The sequence below is a fragment of the Aethalodelphis obliquidens genome, unplaced genomic scaffold (assembly GCF_003676395.1).
Source record: "Aethalodelphis obliquidens isolate GAN/ISIS:26980383/991018 unplaced genomic scaffold, ASM367639v1 scaffold34, whole genome shotgun sequence".
Classification (NCBI taxonomy): Eukaryota; Metazoa; Chordata; class Mammalia; order Artiodactyla; family Delphinidae; genus Aethalodelphis; species Aethalodelphis obliquidens.
This window is the reverse complement of record NW_020837978.1, coordinates 14,053,819-14,068,088: the sequence shown is the minus strand read 5'-3', so window position 1 is coordinate 14,068,088 and position 14,270 is coordinate 14,053,819. Positions and strand designations below refer to the sequence as shown.

Genomic DNA, 14,270 nt, shown 5'->3' with positions numbered 1-14,270 from the left:
ACGTCTCCAAATCTTACCTGTCCTTCAAAGCCAGATCCAGTGTTTTGGTCCTTTTTCCATAATCGAAAAAGAATTACTCTTTTATCAACTCAGAAAACTTTCAATTATATCTTTCTTAAAGTGTGTTATCATCTACTTTGGAGTATATTTGTGTCTCACGGACCCCAGTAGACATGATCTCTTTCAAGAAATATTCAGTTTCTTAATCTATTGATGCCTCCTTAGTATCTAGTGCAACTTGGCACAAAATAGGCATGCAGGTGAATGAGTGGAAGCACTTCCAGCAATCTATAGTGTCCTCTTATTTATCTGACTTTATCTCAGTCAGAAAGTAAGTGGGTTTTAGAAAATCCAGCCTAGGGACTACCCTGGTGGCTCAGTGGTTAAGAATCTGCCTGCCAGTGCAGGGGACACAGGTTCGAGCCCTGGTCCAGGAAGATCCCACATGCCTCAGAGCAGCTAAGCTTGTGTGCTACAACTACTGAGCCTGTGAGCCACAACTACTGAAGCCCGTGGGCCTAGAGCCCGTGCTCCGCAACAAGAGAAGCCACCGCAATGAGAAGCCTGCGCACTGCAACTAGAGAGAGCCTGTGCGCAGCAGTGAAGACCTAACACAGCCAAAAATAAAAAAAAGAAAATCCAGCATAATGTTTAAATTGTAAAATATATATATTATCTAGCTTAGGAAAAAAAAAGCGGTACGGACTAAACATTGCAAAACTTTTTTACAGGGTTTTATGACCATTATTATGAACATCATTTATTGAACTACAAAGTAATGCCCTCCCAATTGATTGCCTTAAATGTAAACTTGTAGAATTTTACCCTAGCCATAGTAACTCCAGGCTGCTCTGCCTTACTGTTGCTTTTCTTCTGTCAGCTTACTAAATTATTGCTTTGCCCTGAATATCTCTTGAAGTTCTTAAAATCTCAATCTAAACTTGCTGTTTTCTGATGTATGGTAAATGGAATCCCAATTAATAGAATTATGTCTAGTCAAATCGTAGGTTTAATGAGTACCTTGGTGATTTTTCACAAATAAAGTGACTGGACTTCCATAGCAATAATTGTAGCTGGATAGAAGTTTGTTTGCTTTCTGATTTTTTTTTAAAAAACTGGTTCCCCTGTGGGGTTGCCAGGTAAGTAAAATGTTACTTTTAAAAAACTTCAGCGACGCTATTAACTTATCACATATTTTCATCTCTGTTGTATCATTTACTTCTCAAAATCATGCTCAGGAGAAGAGTTTATGTTTATGTAATAAAGTTAATACCTTCTTTAAGCTTTTTGTTATTTAAGAAGTATTAAATTGATTTCTAGAAAAGAGTCTCATCGTGGAAGGCAAGAGGGAAAAGAAAAAAGTAGAGAGGTTGACAATGCAAGTCTCTTCCTTGCAAAGAGAGCCATTTACAATTGCACAAGGTGAGTTTATGTTCCTTTCATTTTATAGTGAAAACGCCTAAATGTACAAAATGATGGATAGCAGTGCTTATGAGTTTTTAGTGTTTACTAAGTAGCAATATATAACTGGTGTAATTCTATTTAATTTGCCCTATTAGAACAAGTTATATGTAAATTATGCTGTAAAAAACAATTCTCATTAAATTAAATGTTCTAACACATAATGGGTATTTAACTTTAACATGGTATTTTTTCCTAGGAAAGGGGCAGAAACTTTGTGAAATTGAAAGGATACATTTTTTTCTGAGTAAGAAGAAAACGGATGAACTTAGAAATCTACATAAACTGCTTTACAACAGACCAGGCACAGTAAGACCTTTTTTATACCTTTTACCTAGTAGTATACTTATGTGTTAAAATACTTCACAATGGAAGCATAATTTTAGTTCTGGAAAGGACTTAAGCAATCAACTAGATCAATCTCCATACCATACAAGTGAGCCAGCTGACACACAGTTGAATGACTTATCACAGGACATGTAGCTGGATATTAGCCATTAGTATTTTAACATCCAGGGCTCTTCATACTATAGTTGTTTTTAAGGCAAACTAAAATTTCACATTGTGAAATCAAAATTATGATGATTTTAGTGATTTTTAACTGTATTAGAAGAAATCTGTTTTTTGGATTTTTAAAAAATTAATTTATATTTATTCATTTATTTGGCTGTGCTGGGTCTTAGTTGTGGCACGCAGGATCTAGTTCCCTGACCAGGGATCAAACCCAGGCACCCTGTATTGGGAGCACGAAGTCTAACCGCTGGACCACGAGGGACCTCCCTTTTTTGGATGTTTCTAACCATTCAAAAATAAATGATTACAGCATATTGTATCTCATTTTGAGGAAATATCTGTTAAATTAGGTGGTAATTTTTTGCCAGTGTTAGAATAAATCAGTGTTTCATTTACTGAATTACTATACTGTACACACAACTTCAGTATTTCATATAAGTGAGGAGACTTTGAGCTGTGAGTGGACAAAGTAAAGTTTGACATTGTTTGACTGTCTGAAGCATGGTAAAATTTATTTTCATGTGTGTTACCTCAGTCGACCCTGACAACAATCTAATCTACACAAGTCCCATTACTGGTAAATGGTATTAACTTTTGGAGGTGCTCTGTTCTTTTTAAAGAATCAATCCCTGACTTTCTGTTGGAAAATAAGAAATATTACTAGCAACTTGTATTATTTAAGGAAAGGACGTCATTTATTTTTTAATGTTATTTATTTATTTTGGCCACACCGCACGGCTTGTGGGATATTAGTTCCCTGACCGGGGACTGAACCCGGGCCCTTGGCAGTGAGAGCACGGAGCCCTAACCACTGGATCGCCAGGGAGTAGGCTGTCCTTTTAGTAACTTTCCACATTCCCTGGTGCTGTCAGGTAACATTTAGTTGTGGTTTTATAATTACTAGTAAAAATTCCCAGATGAAATTCATTTCAATTCAAATTGTTATTTTCAAAGAATTGAGTTTGAACGCTTTATAATGTTAATATTTTAGTAGCAAATACAGTTTTCCAATGTGAAGAAAAAATGTTGAATACACCAATATTGTAGTGTGGAGACAGGTGTGAAAATAAGGTGTTGGCTTTGAAATTTTTCTTGTGTACATTACTGGGTAATAAATAGTAGCATTAATAATAGGAGAAACATTTTCAGGTGTCCTCATTAAAGAAGAATGTGGGTCAGTTCAGTGGATTTCCATTTGAAAAAGGAAGTATCCAATATAAAAAGAAGGAAGAAATGTTGAAAAAGTAAGTTATTTTTATAAATATCATAGTTAATGTGCTTCACACTTAATTTTAAACATTTAAATATAACTGCCCTTACATTTTCAGTAGACTGACGATTCTTTGCTTTAAATTCCAAGAGCATGTCATCATAAAGTATTAACTATTTCTGATAAATAGCGGCTGTCAAGATTATTGAAAACTCAAAAGACATTTTTGTTTCTTAGAAGAATGATACAGGTAAATCATTCACACAGTCCAAAATTCAGGAGGTCCAAAGGAAATGTAGTGAAAACTCTTCCATTCCTGTTCCCTGCCAGCCACTCTGTTCTCCCACTTATAGGTACCACTTAAACTATTTTGAAGTTAATCAACTTGATAGAAATCATTTCCATTCTAATGCAAACAAGATGATATATTCTTTAAAAAAATTTTTTTAATGTGATGATATATTCTTATAAGAGTTTTTGTTTGTTAAGTCACTTGTAGTGTAAAAACTCTAAGTATTAAAGGTCATTACCTACACCTTCTTTGAGACATTGTCAGTAGGAATACTCAGGGGAAAATGTGTTGTTTAATCAGTCACCAGCCAGAATAATTAACAAGTCTGTGAATTTTATAGTATTGAAAACTTTAGGTTATATTTCAGTGAACTAAGTGAATTTACTTTCATACCACCTTTAAGACTTAATTGGTAAATGATGTTTTCCATTTATTAATAATTACATCTGGTTGTATTTTGTGCAGTAGTCAAGATTATCGGGAGTACTTCTAAGATTCAGAGAAACATTGGCTGTTTTCTTAATATTTGTGGCTGAGCCAGTTTGGTTAGCTATTATCTTTATATTGTGGAGAATGTTTATAAACTTTCCTACATAATCACATTGGTTTCTTCCATTTTCTGTTTCAGATTTAGAAATGCCATGTTAAAGAGCATCTGCGAGGTTCTTGATTTGGAGCGATCAGGTGTAAATAGTGAACTGGTGAAAAGGATCTTGAATTTCTTAATGCATCCAAAGCCTTCTGGCAAAGTGAGGATCACTTTTTACTATTTCAGTAACAAATCAGTTATTTGTAGTGTCTCCATTCTCTTTTTTTCTGGAACATTTTAATTAGCATTGCTGTCAACATTCAGTAATATCTTTTACATTCAAAGAATATGCCTTCCGTTGACATATCTGCAACAATTTCATGACAGAAATAACAGAGAAGGCATACGGATGTGTTCTCCCTTATCAGATGTAAAGGATGTAAGATTAAGAAAAATAATTGTTAACTAAATGTCAAATGGGACAGAAATACAAAGGAAGTATCCAGAGTTATGTATATAGAAGGCACTTGAAGGACAGAAACAGGTTGAGCTGAGGGTGAGGTGTTGGGCTGGTGAGGGAGAGTGTGCGACCTATAATCAGATCAGGAAAGGCAAGATGGTGTATTAAAGCTGGATATTTACTAGATACTGGAATAAGGTTATGAGAAAGTGACAGAAAAAAGCTGGCTCTTTGAAGTTTCTTGGACTGTATTTCCAGAATCATCAAGAGAGCCCAGGAGCTGGACAGGGAAGTAAAAGTCTTACAGTTTTCCCTACTCTTCTAAAATCTGGATTAGGTTTGCCCTGATTGTTCAACAGTAACAAAGGACATCACTGAGTTAAAATGTTTATTGAAGTGTTAATTATATGACCTTGCATTTTCAGTTTGTTCTCAATCTTTTAGCAAATATTTTCATATTTTTTCATTTTGATAGGAAAGAAATTGGGAAGAGATCTAGAGGGCCTAGGAGTTCAGGGGAACACCATCAGTGAGGGGAGAAGGGCATTAAGATTAGAAATCAGAAAATAGCTCTGGGACTTTATTTTTGTCTGCTCTTGGTCCTGTTGACCATTAGCTGGATAGTGATACTTAAGGATATTTTTGTCATACAGCCACAAACTGAAGGCATATGGTAATGGGGGAGGAGGGGTTCTAGTTGATTTATTTAAAAGATGAGTTTGAACACTATTTCCCCAGAAGCAGTTACTAAGTTGCCTGAGATATGAGGGATATGTTTATATTCAACATTTCCTCAGTGATTTTCAAGTGTGTTAGTCTCAAGACCCCATTACCCTTTTAAAATCAATGAGAGCCTCAAGAGCTTTTGTTTATGTGGGTTATTTTGATATTTACTGTATTCTGAATTAAAACTGAAAAGTTCTAAAATAACAGGCTCACTACATGTTAATAAAAGTAATATCTGTATGAAAAATAACTATACTTTACAAAATTTTAATGAGAAGAACGGCCTTCTGTTTTTGCAAATCTGTTTATGTCTGTCTTAAGAGAAGACAGCTCTCTTCTCATTTGCTTCTGCATTTCCTTCTGTTGCAATGTATTGATTTGCTTGAAGTACATGAAGAAAATCCAGCCACACACAGCTGTGTATCTAGAAAAAGGAAGGATATTTTAAAAACCCTTTCAGTTAATTATGGATAGTCTCCTTTGATATAACACCAAAACTCCACAGTGGGGAGGTTCTTAAAGGTTAGTTGTAATGTATCTAAAACCATGTTAATAAACTTGGACCTTTTACCTATGCATATTTTGTAATATGCACTCTCCATTTGGAAAATGTTGGTTCCCTGAATTATGCATATCTTCCAAATGCTGGCGCATTTCATTGAACACTGTCAAAAAGTCACATTCATTAATATAACCTTTGTCTCATCAGAAAAAAATATCTTTAGGTATTGGGAGGCTGTCAGTTCCATGATAGTGGATGTGAACTTTCCAAAATTTTAATTTTCACTTGAAATTTTGAAATTTATCATTGGCAATACATACTGTCAGGTTTCTTTTGAGGTGACAGGCTCACATTTATTTCTGAGACTATGTCTGTCAAATACCTAAGTCTGAATAGGCATAGTTTTTTAATTATTCTTTTAAAAATGATATTCCATGAAAAAAGGTAGCTTAGTTCACTGCTCAGTTGTGCAAGTGCTTTTCTTTGAGGAGATCAGTGAACTTCCTTATGTAGCCAAAGTACTCTGTGTGTACCTCCGATTTTGTTATACAGATGTTATAAAGACATGTACTCAAAGGTTGAGAGTTAACACAGTATTTACTGTTTCATCAAGAACTGGTGTGTGGTTGTGAGGAATATAATGACTACAAACACAGTTTGCTGCCTCTATCTCGATAAGGTACCAGTAGGTTTACCCACCTTTGCTTTTTGCACAATTACTACAAATGTCAACGCAGTGAAAAGAGTGAATAAATAATGCCTTGGTATTATTATGAAAATAGTTCTGACCTTTTGGACTTCTGGAAAGGTCTCAGGAAACCGCAGGTTCCATGAACCAGACTTTGAGCACCACTGTTTTATCCTTTTTTATGGAATCTTACTCTTACATCCATTTTTCATATCTGATTCTGTGATGATTACTCCTTAGTCTGATGGTATCAATCTCAAGCTATTTTCTGTGCTACCATATGCTTCCATCATTTGAGGAAAACACTATAAAGTCATTAATACTAATTTTTTCTGCTCTAGGATAGTCTTAAAATTATTGATTTAACATTGTTTTACTATCTTTTTGTACTTCTAGTTTGACTGTTAATCAGATTTTGTTTCCAAAAAGGGATGATGCTCTTGACATTGGATTCTGATTAATAGATTCAGCTATTTTTAGAACCAGTATAGGAAAGCTCTAAGGCATTTATATATTATTACTTTTTAAAAATGAAAGTCTCTTCGTTTATTTTTAGAAGTTGCATTTTCTTGATGGGTTTCTTGAATGATGCAACATTCTTTCACTTTCTTGTATAAATTTATCCAGCACCCATTCCAGTCCTCATCTTAACTGATTTCACATACAGATTATATTCTTATAACCTGCATCTGGTTTCTGAGCTGACATAGGGATATCACATTTTTCAAATATATTCATGTCTTGGATTTCATTTAGTGAGTAGTGAGAGTTTGGACGGTGAGTTACCTTTTCTCCAAACAAGCATATCAAAGAATTTATCCAGATGGATTTGGTTCCTGGTAATAGGTGGTAATGGCAGTAGTTCACATAACAAGGTTATCTGTATACATTCTAGGAGGTTTCTTGTGGAGAACCTCTCTGAGAAATATCTTTGGTCCACTGACTTATTTTGTGGAGGTACCTAGATTGGCTGTTTCCCAGTCTGTCTTTAGAGAAGGGTAGGTCGTTTGGGCAAGCTAGAGGCTGTCCTGTGGGTTGTAGATAGCCTGAAAATGCCACATTACACAAAGCAGCCACCTTTTCTTAATTTTTGTACAGGTAACATTGACCCCTAAGACTGAAATTTCCTGGAAGAGAAGGGACCTGTGGTTCTGCTAGTTTCATGAGACATGCTTAGAGTTACCAGTAACATTTACACAATCGCGTATCTTAAGGTTACGTTACAGAATTTTCCTTATTGTAGAAAATAACATAGGCAAAAATAAAGACAAAAGATGCCCATGATTTTAGAAGTAAATAATTTTAATTCCTTAGTCTTTTCAGATCCTTTATGCAAGGTTATTTTATAGTTTTCAATTTCAGAAGTTAGTAAATACTCCCCTAAGAAAGCATTTAAAAATTAAATTTTTTAGTTAATTAAATTATTTTCCTCATGTGATCTCTGCTTTTTAAATATACATGGTTTAATTGAATATCAGTAATGGCAGGGGCACTTATTCTGTGGTTCTTAATTCATTTCATAATTAACATACTCAACACTTATTGCATATTTAAAATCATCAGTGAGAATATAATCCTGGCATTATTGAAAGTAGAACCCATAGGTAATATGAATATAAACTATATGTTTCATCAATTCAAGATGTGTAAAGTGAGGTTTTATTTCCTTCATGGATGATTCCTCCTGGTCGATTAGTGGGTCCCCTAAAGCAAGAAGGCAGTGACAGTTTTAATGCTTGTAGGAGTGAAATAAATAGCAAGTCTAACGGAAAATATCATCTTGATGAAGTATAAACAAATATCTGAACTTAACACAGTGTGCACTTGGGCTTCTAGTCCCATATCAGAATGTAGAACACATACTTCTTTCAAATATGTGAAGAGTCTCTTGCCTAGAACCTAAGGTTCTAAAAAAATGAAAGGGTGTTGGTAGTGCAGACAAAAAGGTTGATTTGACACGTGAAGTTAAAGATGAATTCTCTGTAAAGCTGCTAAGCTTGGAAATAAAATTTCTTGAGACAGGAACAAGAAGAATTGAGTTGAGAAGTAGTTATCAAAAAGACGTGATTGACTTGGAAATATAATAGCTCATTGATGTTATCCTTATTTTATGCAGCCATTGCCAAAATCTAAAAAAACTTCTAGCAAAGGCAACAAGAAGGAACGGAACAGTTCTGGAATGTCCAGGAAAGCTAAGCGAACCAAATGTCCTGAAATTCTGTCAGATGAATCTAGCAGTGATGAAGAGGAAAAGAAAAACAAAGAAGAGTCTTCAGATGATGAAGATAAAGAAAGTGAAGAGGAGGTAAAATGTTGGGGTTTTTTCCTCATTTCTTTCCATGGAGAGAGTTAAATACTCCTGCTATATAATAGATTAAGACAGAAAGCATAGATTTGAAGGAACTATATGTGTACCATGTTGGTTGTTTTTAATTCCAAAGACACAGAAAGGATTAAGTGTAAACCCTTTCTTTCCCTTAAGGAGCTTTTAGTTTTATTGCCATGCCAGAGTGTAAGAGTTGGAAAAGAATGAAGTTGCTGTGCACTGTGTTTGAGCTGGACCTTGAAGACTAGAGTAGGTAAATGAAGGGGGAGGAGTACATATCCTGACAGGAACACAAAGGAGACTTTTAAAGAAATTTTTCATAGTATATTAATACTTTATGATTGACTTGTACCATTTTATTCTGCTTTATGCAAAAAGCAAGGGGTTTAAGGACCACCGTTTTATCTCAGTTTGGGATTATTTAATGAGACTAGTGGCATTTGAAGTTTATTTGATTGGTGGGCAAATTTTGTGTCACTTAGGAATGCCTGTCAGTTTCTTTTACTTGGCAGTATTTATAAAATGTTGAGAATGTTTAGTTTCCGAAGAAAAACTTTGGGAAGCGGAGAGCTGCTGAACCATGTAAGGGGTTAACTTTACCTCTCCTTAATATCTTCAATCAAGTAGATGAGGGAGAGGGTACAAGGAGGTGATTTCCTGTTATTGTTAACAGTGTTTTGCTGGCTCTGTTTTGACTTGTTTTGGTGCTCTCTTTAATGATCAGAACTTGCTGTGTAAATTGGGTAATCCCCCTTGTCTTATGTAGGGGCTTGATTAATGTGGCTTGACATTTTGGACCAAGATGATTCTTTGGTGTTGGAGGGGGCTGTCTTGTGCATTGCAGAGTATTTGTCCACTAGATGCCGGTAGCACATTCCTGCCCCCAGCCTCCAGCTGTGAAAACCAAAACTGTCTCTAGACATTGCCAAATGTCCCCTGAGGGCAAAATCACCTTCAGTTGATAACTGCTGGATTAGAGAGAATAAAGATGTGGTGAACTGTGATTTTATAGGTGTGCATTTTGTGTATACTTGTCTTTAGGTATTTAAAATCCATGCTTGTTTTAAGGTCAAATTTTATAAAGACTTCTATAAAGCTAAGTATAGAATGCTTCATAATTTTAAAAAGGATACTACAGATCCAGCAGGTGTTTCATAACTAGTATCTTAATATATTTTTGGTATGAAGGAAGATGAGTAATCTGAGCACTAGCGTTTTTATGGAATAGATTTTAAGGACATGTAGGAGGAAAACGTGTTATTTATATGTGAATATAAATAGTGGCAATTTTGCAGTAATAGATTTCCTCATTCAGCAAATTTTGGGTTATCTACTATTGTGTATTCACTACGCACGCTTCCCAAGACCTTTTTAAAGGCAGACTTAAAGCATGAAAAGTTGTCGTAGAATATAAACATCTAATTTTTTTTGTAGAAGCAAGATGATTAGCATGGCCTTTGGAAACTGGGTTCAAATCCCAGCTGTACTCTGATTGTCACTGTTTGACTTTGGGCAAGTTACTTGTAAATTCTGTACCTCAGTTTCCCACCTTTAAAATGGGGATAATGATAGTACCAGCCTCCAAGGGTTGTATTAAGTGCCTTTATTTAAAGCACTTAAGAGTAGTACTTGGCACAAGTACTATATAAGTATTAGCTGCTGCTATTACTATTAGTATTAAGATGACATTTTACCATATGCAAGATTTATAAATCCAGTCTTCTTGTCATTACTAAGGTGCAGGTTAAAAAGTGAGGATATTTTACACTCGTTTTCTCATTTGCTTTCCAGATTATTGTCCCTTTGTTCTGAATAGAGTTAGTTGACATCTGTGAATGTAGATGACTCCTGATTTATAACCATATTGGTTCCTGGATAATGATCACAAATGGAACTGTTCCACTACAGATCAAAGCCTTTCTTTCTTCATTGCCTTAAATGAGGATCATTTGCTAGAAACCCAGGTCAAATGATGAAAATCCATGGAGAAAAAAAAACACAAAAATGCCGTTCAGACATTAAGTATGTAAAGCCACACAATCTAAAAGCTATATCATAATGCTCTGTTTTCTGCTTTGGTTTTTCTACTTGGACTGGTATTGACAGACTTCATAAAATATAATGTCAGTAAAATCTAGACTGAGAAATCTTTTCTTTTCCTGATAAATCACCCTCTAGCAAACATAGGTATTCTTCATTGCTTTAAAGACTCCTTCAAATTTAGGGCCATCCTCCTCAAAAACTTTATTTCTGATTCCATTGCTGTGAAAGGCTCTGATTGCCTTTGAAAGGTAAGTGTTGGCAGGAAGGGTAGTATTTCTATAGTAACTTTGTTTTCCCTTATTCTGTTGTTTTGAGGAGTCTGTTAAATGGCATCCTTGTTAGGGACTTCATAAACTGAGGTATTTTTGGTCAATACTATGAAAAGACCTCTTTTCTAAGAGGCTATACAGAGGAATTGCAGGTTGATTGGAAAAGTTGAGGATTGCTTATAGATGTAATTTTTTTTTTTTTTTTTTGTGGTACGCGGGCCTCTCACTGTTGTGGCCTCTCCTGTTGCGGAGCACAGGCTCCGGATGCGCAGGCACAGCAGCCATGGCTCATGGGCCCAGCTGCTCTGCGGCATGTGGGATCTTCCCGGACCGGGGCACGAACCCGCGTCCCCTGCATCGGCAGGTGGACTCTCAACCACTGCGCCACCAGGGAAGCCCTATAGATGTAATGTTTTTTGCAGATTTTTTTTCATGGAAAATTACTGGGTTAATATTATTTATTTTTATTTCCTGAAATGAATTTTTCCTTCATAGATAAGAGTTCTCCCTGTTAAGATCAGCTGCTTGTTATTTTAGATTCTTGGAGTAAATAACTGAACTTGTTTCTTGTTTCCTCTGTAAATTGAGAGCTTTGGACCAAATAATCTGTATCATATTGCTGAAGTCAGAAGTTTTAAGCAGAAATCCAGTTCAAGTTATAGTTGTTCATTAGCCAGTTATATGAGGCTGAATATTATTCACCTGCTACTTTCCATATTTAGCTGTGTGAAAGAGTAGGATACTTAATTTATAAGTAAATATTATTTTAAAATGTATGTTTGTAATCACTGAAAACTGCAGTTGAAACAGAATTGACAGGGTTTTTGTTTTTCTTTTTAAGTCTTTTATATGAAATATGTCACATTTAGCATGTTAGCCAGCAATTGCTAAGACATTTTGTTTGAGGTTCTCTGTACCTATACCTCTGTTTCTATGATATGCAGCGAGCGGTTCCCAGTGATTTTTAATTCTCTTTTTCTTTAGAATTAATTCACATAAGGAGGTGCTCTTTCTGAGTGTGACCTGGGTAATAATTCCTTTATAAAAGAGCTGGTCTAAACTTCTTTATCACCTTGGCTCTTGGACATTTGCTTACTTAGGGCAGTAGAAGGAGAGCAATTTGGAACCAGGAAGAAACTGATAGATGAGATTTCTTTAGAATGAGAGAATAGAGGTTTAATTATTTTCTGTAAACTTATTATGAAAATCAACTGATTTACACATTGGAGTAGATCTTTAGGGGAGGATTCCTGAAATGAACCAGTGAGATTAAACCATACTCAGGCATGCCATTCACAACAGGTATTACCTTAGGTACAGAGAAATTATTGAGAGTACAGAAAAAAGAACGGAGAAGCAGTGCTCTCCACATTAGAGAAAACAATTCTAATTATATTTTAGACCCTTAAAAGCTAGCTTAATGCTTCTTCAGTTTTTGTTTCCTAGTGTTTTTATAAATACTCTTTATCTCTAGGAAAGTATAAAACAAACTATAGATATTTACTTTGTGAGTATTGAATTTATCTGAATGTTCCCAGATACATCAGGAATATCTTCAGCTCTGAATACTTAAAAGCCCTACTGATAATGTCCAAAACAGGAGTTCCCTTTTTCTTTCAGGACAAGAAGTCCGCAGAGAGGCAATTCTGGGCTAGTAGAGTGGCTCAGGAAAGGTACTAAGAATTTGGGGACTGTCTCTTCCTGAGCCACCATCTTTACATGTGGCATTAAACCTCATGATCTCAGGATGATTGTTTTACCTTTAGGCATTGTATCCCTGTTCCACATAAAAAAAGAGTAAAGGGATTTCTTCTAGTGATGTTTTGGCTTTTTCCCCCACTGGCAGGGATACCTTTTACCAGAGATCTCCAGGTACATCTCATTGGCCAGAACTTTTTACCCAGCCACCTCTAGTTGTAAGGGAGGCTAGTAAGACCCAAGTGTTAGCTTTCCTGCATCTATAAGAGGAAGGCAGATAAAAAGTGTGATGTTGAGTGAGCCGTCCTACAATGTTTACCAAGTGAGAGAAATTTTCAGTTATAGTTTTGATAAACATTTGGGCCATTTGAGAAATTATTTGGTAGTGGTGGGAGGGTGAACGTGAAAGCTTTGTTAGTCCTTAAATATGTTCTAAAAAATAAGAATTCCCCCATCTCAATCTGATCAGAGGAATTACAGAATTATATAAACTATTGAAACCTTTTGTTGGAAGGCAAAATTGAATAATTACCATAATAAAATCTGTTTAGGGTTAAACTTGCTTTCATAATCTTTTGTGGAATATAGCAAGGTTTGCACATTCTTTACTCTTGGCACTCTTGAGTTTTCTCAGCCAAGTTGTTAAAAAAATAGTGTATTTTAAGCTAATACTTATTTTGTTCATCTGTTCACCCAGTACAACCTTTCTGCTGTGAGGACAGGATTCTGGCTCTGTGACAGGCGTCTTTTTTGGAGACCCTCCTTCAATAGCCCTGCTGCCTATAAAAGATAGGTAAGCCTTCTCCCAAGAATTTTTTTTTGCCTTCCTTCAAAAAGTGCTCGTGTCATTCCTCTGATTCTATACCTTCACGGTTATCAGACACATGGAAAATCTCCTTCAAATTTTTAAAAATTTATATTACTACAGTACACTGTAAAAAGTTTAGATGACAGTACATTGTACTACCTGAAATTAATGGCAGCTCTCAGTTTTATCTGTTTCCCTTTAGCATGTAAAAAATACCTACAGTACTGGATGGTCCTGATTGAACCACTCACAGCATATTCAAAAATGGCAAGCCAGAATCTTAGAAATAAATCCTATGAGAATTTGGAAACTAGCTTTTTCTTTTTCACCTAATTTTTTCCCATACATTTTGCTAAAAGACTCACAGTCTTGCCTCCTATTTGATTAAATAACAAAGGTGTTAAGTATCATAAGTACTTCCAAGGTTTTTGCTTTATAATGCCACGTATTGTGTTTAATTACTGAAATATTCAGAATATTTTTAAAAAGACTTAAAATAGGGGGCCAGTACTTGGTTTTTAATGTAATCACTTTTCGATTGCTCAGTTCAATAAATTGAGAGTGTGCTAAGTGCTGTTGGGGTTACAGAAAATATTTTCCTACCCAAATACCATTTGATTGACGCTTAATATAGGATTTCAAAAGAAAGAGAACCTCTCTGTTGATGAGTGAAAGCTCTGGGGAGAGATGGAAGAAACACCAATTGAAATTGACCTTGGGGATAGAAAGGAAAGTTGGACACGTG

The 14,270-nt window shown here is 35.4% G+C and overlaps 1 protein-coding gene across 3 annotated transcripts in view; it reads left to right on the top strand.

Annotated features, from left to right (window-relative positions):
- The window catches only part of DEK (DEK proto-oncogene), a 30,004-nt gene that overhangs the window by 2,878 nt on the left and 12,856 nt on the right, over window positions 1–14,270 (top strand). For all 3 annotated transcript variants that reach the window (XM_027128476.1, XM_027128474.1, XM_027128475.1), the window contains 5 exons: window positions 1,321–1,422; window positions 1,661–1,770; window positions 3,124–3,218; window positions 4,105–4,225; window positions 8,498–8,686. In XM_027128476.1, the coding sequence (XP_026984277.1) occupies window positions 1,321–1,422; window positions 1,661–1,770; window positions 3,124–3,218; window positions 4,105–4,225; window positions 8,498–8,686 (617 nt within the window). The remainder of the gene's footprint in view (window positions 1–1,320; window positions 1,423–1,660; window positions 1,771–3,123; window positions 3,219–4,104; window positions 4,226–8,497; window positions 8,687–14,270) is intronic.